This window comes from Mercenaria mercenaria, chromosome 14 (assembly GCF_021730395.1).
Source record: "Mercenaria mercenaria strain notata chromosome 14, MADL_Memer_1, whole genome shotgun sequence".
Lineage (NCBI taxonomy): Eukaryota > Metazoa > Mollusca > Bivalvia > Venerida > Veneridae > Mercenaria > Mercenaria mercenaria.
Genome location: NC_069374.1, coordinates 72,014,517 through 72,022,599, shown reverse-complemented (window position 1 = coordinate 72,022,599; position 8,083 = coordinate 72,014,517). Strand labels below are relative to the sequence as shown.

The following is an 8,083-nucleotide window of genomic DNA, read 5'->3' as shown; positions in this document are numbered from 1 at the left end:
TACTGTCGTAAGTCCTTCTTTATTTAATAGGAGTTATTACAAGTATTGCGTTCAGCCTCGATATGATGAGTAACATTATACTATCTAAAAATGAAAATAAAATCAACAACCCTTTGACGCAAAAGGTACTGATCGACTGGCATGGGTAGATGAATATATTACTCCGATGACAATCAGAATTTATACAATTTAGTAAATACAGTAGTAAGCAAAATAGAAATATAAGGACCATTTTGTTGTTCATAATCAACAAATACTACCAAAGGACAGATAGAATTCAGTTTTGGACAGCTAAGCTTATTCTCGTTTATTTCTTGGAGGAAAGTGGATTAATTTTCTTCCCCTAGTCTGTATGAATTACAGGCTGTATAGAAGGAAATCAAAGACAACTGACAGTTTTCATTAAAAATTTTGACCCACTGTCATATAGCCTTGATTGGATTAACACTCTTCATAAGTTCTGTTTGTTTTCAGCAAACATTCCAAAATTAGAGATGAAAATATTATAGAATATGTGTTTGCAATATACCAAAGGTAGTACTAGTCCATTAAAATTATATAGTGATGGAATATATACATATGTAAAGATATCATTGTTTCGCTTTCATAGTTGTTTTGACATTTTTTATGACCATATAATCAATTTAATCAAAAATTGATTTTTTAAGAAGTCTGCATTCTTTACGTAATGGTGCAAGCGTGTAGATAACATAATAACACTAATTTAAAGTATACTAAGCTCTACGTACTATTTAGTGAACACATTCTTCTTGTGCTATCACGAAGAGAATATAACGGACGTTTCAATACGTTTCCAAATTGACTTATTTTTACTACAGTGATTAATAATTAAAGGCACGTTTTTGAGTTAGGAAAACTTACTTATCACTTTGTAAGCAAATCCTTTTGAAAAATAGAACATCATATGTTTATATATATTTATTACTGCTTAAAATCATAATAGAAAGCACACATGTACTAACAGAGGTATTAAAAGTGTCGTTTATATGCGTTATTATTTAGTTTTCATATCAAAACTTTTGCCGAAAATAATAAGACAGCATGTCTCTTGACTGTAAGCACACTTAACGCTTGAGTATTTATCTGATGTTTTCGCCTTAAATATATCAATGTTAGCGTCAACAGAATAGGTCTGCATGTGAGCTTGGGCTGCCGTTATTCTGTAATATGGTTGGTGTATTATAGCTCGAATGTGAAGTAAGTAATAAGTTGTTTCTTATTTCTTTTGATTTTGGGACAGAAATAATTCACTGACTGGAATTTGTTTTGGTGTTTTTGTGACACTTATTCTACAGAGCCTCCATCTGTTACCATATGTAAGTTTAAGTGCAATTATAACCCTTATGCTTAGCACTGACATGTAGTATGTATGTAAATACCAGCACATATAATTACGAAATAAAAATTCATACCACATACAAAGTTCTTGAGTTTAAAACAGTTATATGTCTTCAGTACGCTGATAATTAAATATTTTATACGAAATTGCAACTGAGAATTTATTTCTGTCATAAATCACCGGAATATTGTCTGACCTGAAACCCATCAAATGCGATTACTCATTTGAAGACTGATAAAACACAAACTAGATTAACTTTTGATGACAGACAAATCGCATGAGATGAGAATCGTCTTTAAAAATCTCACATATTTTTCCAACGTCACAATCTAAGTGTTTGGAGAACATTGATACTTTTCTTGCAGACGTGATAGCATTAAAGGGAACTAACCTGATATGTTATATTTCTTGAATATCGATGTCAGGTCTTTACAGTACGCAGTAATATTAATATATCAGTGTATCAGTGTGTTCATGTTATACAGCAGTAATTCGGTCAAAAATGTACGAAAGACCCGTGGTGACATTTCAATTTCATTATTTCACGATTTCTGCTTCCTCATTTCACGATTTCCACTTCATGAATTCACGAATTCACGATTTCTGCTTCCTGATTTCACGATTTCCACTTCATGAATTCACGATTTCACGATTTCCACTTCATGAATTCACGATTTCACGATTTCACGAAAAAACTTCACGATTTCTTGATTTCACGATTTCACGATTTCTTGATTTCACGATTTCCACTTCATGAATTCACGATTTCACGATTTCTGCTTCCTGAATTCACGATTTCCACTTCATGAATTCACGATTTCACGAATTCAGGATTTCACGAAAAAACTTCACGATTTCTTGATTTCACGATTTCCACTTCATGAATTCACGATTTCACGATTTCTGCTTCCTGAATTCATGATTTCCACTTCACGAATTCACAATTTCACGATTTCCACTTCATGAATTCACGATTTCCACTTCACGAATTCACGATTTCCACTTCACGAATTCACGATTTCCACTTCATGAATTCACGATTTCCACTTCACGAATTCACGATTTCCACTTCACGAATTCACGATTTCACAATTTCAACTTCATGAATTCACGATTTCACCATTGTGAAATCGTGAATTCGTGAAGTGGAAATCGTGAAATCGTGAATTCATGAAGTGGAAATTGTAAAATCGAGAATTCGTGAAGTGGAAATCGTGAATTCATGAAGTGGAAATCGTGAATTCATGAAGTGGAAATTGTGAATTCAGGAAGCAGAAATCGTGAAATCGTGAATTCATGAAGTGGAAATCGTGAAATCAAGAAATCGTGAAATCAAGAAATCGTGAAGTTTTTTGTGAAATCGTGAATTCGTGAAATCGTGAATTCATGAAGTGGAAATTGTGAAATCGTGACTTCATGAAGTGGAAATCGTGAATTCAGGAAGCAGAAATCGTGAAATCGTGAATTCATGAAGTGTAAATCGTGAAATCAGGAAGCAGAAATCGTGAAATAATGAAGTTGAAATGTCACCATGGGTCTTTCGTAAAAATGTGCTTCCGTGGCGTAGTCCGTGGTTTAGTCGAAAAATATCCTAAATAAATAGATCCTATTTTTCCATTTTAGCGCATTTTGCACATTCACCTGGGGCCAAATTGCATTATTTAACTGTTGGAATGTATTTTACATAATATAAGACCGTTTTCAGGCTAATATGCGCATATTTTATAGTTGTTTACTTGCAAATGAAAGCCAGGTGTTTATTCTGCGGACCGCCTTCTGAAATACGGCAAAAGGAGGTTACATGACTTCAGTTGGCTTGTATTTCACTTTATTTCATTTAACACACCTTTTTCTTTTCGTTTCCATGAAAATAATATATGGGTATCCTGTGGAAAATAAGTCTACAACGGAGTGAAAATCTGTATCAAAATTGATCTGAAGTAGATGAATTTTATTTGAAACAAAGGGTATACAGTCCTCTATATTGCGAAATCAGCTGAGGGATAACAGAAAACAAACGCTTCGCCCGGTGATTGAATTCCGACCCCACGATACGTTGATCTGCACTCTCCGTGTTGAGCTTAGAGGGCGGACGGGCTACATAGCATTAAGACATATGTAAAATAGTAAAATGTAGTTACGAAGGAGTTTAAATATTTTTTTCCTATATTCAGTGTGTAATTTATGTTTTTGCTATCGTTCTGGTGCATCATTGCCTTATGCCGACTACGCAAAACATAATGTTACATATATTAAGGTAGTAAAAGCGCGAATATTCATTCGGAAACATTGTCAAATATACCTTTTTCTCATTATCAAGGAAATAGATGAGATTTTCATCTAACCTTATAGCGGAGTTGTATATTATAACAATAACTTGATCTGCAATACTGTATTCACCCCGGGTAGATTTTACTATATCTTCATCTTTCGTGGCGCTTGAGCCGAGTGTGCTTCGGCAAGGCAAAATCCACGAAAGCAGAATGCATCATTGCAGATCAAGTAACTGTTTTTAATGATCCTTTCATGATATAAATACATGTACAGCTATTTCTAGTGTTATAACTGACTTAAATTATAGATAATAAAGACTGGAAATTCATTTGAAATTCATTTTTGACGTCACAACTAAAACATTTAAACGTCATTTAAACCAGTATTGCATGTTTTTTCCGCATCCGATGGGAGTTGCATACAGGGTTTTGTATTCGTTAGTGAAATACATACTGTATTTTAGACGGAAAATTAGTAAGTTAATTATAAAGAGGGTTATTACATTCTAAGGTTCTAAAATACTTTTCTCAGTTTTGTAATTATGTCTTAACCGTTTGGATCATGGTCTTGATTTAAATATATATTAAAACAGAGGTTCACTTAAACCGGTTCTATAGAGTGTGGGGGTGGGGGGGGGGGGATTGTGCACATTCCAATACCTCTCATAAATAGAGGCTGCCACTAGTTTGATCAGTCTGTGTTTCCAAATATTTTCTTATAGATTTAAATAACTTTCACAACAGCAGTCTGTAAGTGCAGTGTGGCTTCAAAAAATCGCCTTGGTCTTACAATCAGCATTATTTCTGATCCTTTATGACATTGAAGTCAAATCAGTGTTTGTTTATCATAGTTTCCACTTAAGCCTGTGCTAGGATGCGAGTTTGAGGATGCACAGCTCATTACGTCTCATTGTAGCATCAAACAAACTATGTCTACGTGTTTAATGCTTGCATATTCTTCATTAATTTGAGAAAGATTTATTTTTTGTTGTAATTTTTTTTATACCTTTCATTGATTGAGTTTTAACATGTTGGGTGGGCCGGTGGTCTAGTGGTAACACGCTTGACTGTCAATCCAGAGGTCCCAGGTTCGAATCCCGGTCCAGGCACTGGAAATTTCTGAAATGCTCTTGAGTGTCTCCCACCTAACTAAGAGGCTTTACTCTTTCTTCCCAGGAAAGACGGCTTCGTGTGTATCAGTGCTATACACGTGCACGTTAAAGAACCAAACTCTCTATTCGCAAAGAGCTAGGCTAAGGTAGCCGGACAGGTCTGTATCTAAAACGGATTTCTCTCTATCTGTTCTTGGGGCTTTATCTTACTATGTCCCTCTGGTCAGATTGCTCTGTGTCTGTACTAGTAGAGGATGGATTTCGCGCCCTGTGTGGCTGCGTTTGCTATATGTAAAGCGCTTTTGCACGTGTTTATCATATAAATCTGGTATAATAATGATAATAAAGTTAGCTTTTCCTCTTTATGTGTGCTGATCGCTTGTTTTCTCTAACGGAAGACGATTTAGGGATTCCTGCTGACTGATTGCCAAGATATCAGTATGACAATATGACCATAGGTAAGTTAGATTTTGTCCTTGTTTATATGCTGTCATAGAAAATATATACACGGTGTAAGGTGCGAAACAATACTGTCAAACTACAATAAAACCAGGATTTTACACAAAGCGTTTTCGGTACCTTAATTCCCTGCTGTGTCAGTGTACAGTATAATGTGTAACAGAGTTGCAAAATATCTTATCATTTATTCATTTACTTACAAAATACAGGTAATACGGAGATATTATACGCTAATGTAGTAAATATCAATTACATAACTGGAAATAAAGAAGATATAATTTAAAACTATAACGGCATACCTACATACATACATACATGCATGCATGCATCATACATACATACATACATACATACACATATGTTTATTATTCCATACATATTTTCGGGTCAATAGGTAGAGCTTAATTTCATATTTTTATCATTTTTATTCCACCAGTATGGGACATTATACTTCTTTTCAGTTTGCACAATTGTATTGCTCAAACAACTTTTACAGTTAGAGGGTATTATTTTTTAAGCTGATAACTGTGCCAACTTTTATATTTATCGTCAAGAAAAAAGATATACATGTATTATACTTTTAACAGAAAATTACATAACAACAAGTCCAACATACTTAAGCATACATAACATACATTGTTTACAGCATTGTCTTGTAGCTGAACGATCTCTTTCTTAATTATGTAACTTTATATAATAAACATACACATAGAAATTTGATATTTTAACATTACTCTTTGAAGTACAGAAAACATTTTGTTTAAATTTAGTATGTGTTTCGCACAGTACGTTATGACCTCAAAAATATCAAATTATGTAAGCACTTTATGGCACGAAAAATTGAAACATTCATAAAACTATATATACATATACCTGCCAAGAATTTCGTTATGAGACATGAAAGAAAGTTATGGATATCTGAACATATTTAAGTGCAACTTCAACTTTTACACCACTGTTTCAATGTAAATAATTCATTTAACGAAAACAAAGCATTTATATGTATTTTAGTGACTTGTATAGAGATGGATGCCGTCATTTATTAGAATTTTATCACTGCATACTTCGATTTTCATACAGATTTGATATGTGATTAAGTATAAAGTTATTGTAAGAAATATGAATGAATTTGCTAAAAATATCATGTGAAGCTTTAGACACATTTAGTTAAGTGTATACCTTTAGCGATATCACTCTATTAATATATCGCTCTTAGGTATCGTTTTTGTTCTATCGAAATTCCATTTCCACAAACTTCATAGATTTACGAAAGCCTTTCCAATTTGACCAAACAATTCCATCTTGATCAGGATCTTCTTCAGTGTTATGATAAACCCCATTTAAGTTTGACCTATAGCAAGACCTATACCACCAGCATCCTTTGAATTTCTTTGCACAGCTGTTATCAGTGCTCCAGATATCGTTATCACGATCTACTGTCGAAAACTTCATTCCATTATGATTGCTTAGGGAATTTCCGGCGGTGTCACTATACCTGCCGACTTCTAATTTGTACCCACTACTTTCATCTCCATTACTGAATTTGTCGTATTCTGCATATACTCGGCTTCCTTCAAAATTCTCCAATTCAATACGTAGCTGTCCATCACCTGTTGACAGCATGGTATGAATGACGTCATTACCAAGCCAAAATTCTCCTTCTGTATCACCAAAGCCACTCTTATAATCCGACCAGTTTCTATAAAAGCTAACAGACCCGTTCAGTCTTCTCTGGAACACAGTCCAACCGCCCCCGTCTGTCACTTGATCGCAGTACACCTTCACTTCACCTATCTCCTTACTTGGATAAACAACGTAACCACCACTTTCGTCGAATCCATCGCTTAGAATCTCCTTACAAGAGGAGTATTGTTTCGGCTTTTTAGTACACATTTGTGATATCGCCATATTTGTTTTTGTGGCATTCAAGACATTGACGACAAATTCCATGTAATCCAAGCTTTTGAGAGAAGCCATCGTTTCATCCATCTTTATATCTAGCGTAGCCACCGACCTGCTGACTTCGTTTCTCCAAATATTACATTGATTCGTAGTGGCAGATGACTCCTCAACAGCAAAAGATATTTTACCTAACTCCTGTTTAAAATCCTGAACAATACTCACCAGATTGTCAACAGTTTGTTCCAGTGCTACCAGACTGTGCCGATATTTCTGGTTTTCTTCTTTTTAGTTTCTGAAAGCTGCCTGAAGTATTTTGATATCCTTCAATGCAGACACATTAACTTCTCCTCTGCAGACAGCAGTCGGATTTTCAACAGCTAAATTTGTCAACCCTTTCTTCAGCGTGGCATCGATATCATTTAGTTTTGTCAATAAAATTTCAAATTCCTCTCGTCTATATCTTTTCTCTAGTTTAAACTTTGCTTCAAGTAGGTCCACATTTTCTTTTAATTTTCTGATTTCTATTAAAGAACATCTTGCCATGTGCCAAAACATTATAATGATGATCAACGTAAAATTGTGTAGCATTTTGAAATTAATGTTACGTTACCATAAAATTTGGTCTAATGTCTTCCTTGTCCGTAAGATATTTCAACATAAATGAAGCAAGTTTGTATGGCTTAAAAAGAAACCGGACTAAACCACTTCATAAACACTTGAATTTTGAAGCACAGGCAAGTATTTAAGAGAGAATACACAATTAGGTGTGCGATAAGTACTTGCATAAAGGCTTCATTCAATGAATCAAAACATCAATATACAATATAAATGTACAGAAACGTCTGCAAAATAACTAATTACATGTATTTTTATTTTGGAGAGAATAAACATTTTACAATAAAGTTTTATAAAACAACAGCATTTAATACCTCGCGCTAAACCATTTTATACCTTATGGCTAAAAATAAAACAAATCC

General features: G+C 34.1%; 1 protein-coding gene across 1 annotated transcript; it reads right to left on the bottom strand.

Annotated features, from left to right (window-relative positions):
* Window positions 1-5,369: 5,369 nt before the first annotated feature.
* LOC128548592 (ryncolin-1-like) lies at window positions 5,370-7,776 on the bottom strand. Its single transcript, XM_053523870.1, has one exon. The coding sequence runs from the start codon at window positions 7,191-7,193 to the stop codon at window positions 6,435-6,437; it is 759 nt and encodes a 252-aa protein (XP_053379845.1). The 5' UTR covers window positions 7,194-7,776; the 3' UTR covers window positions 5,370-6,434.
* Window positions 7,777-8,083: the final 307 nt, after the last annotated feature.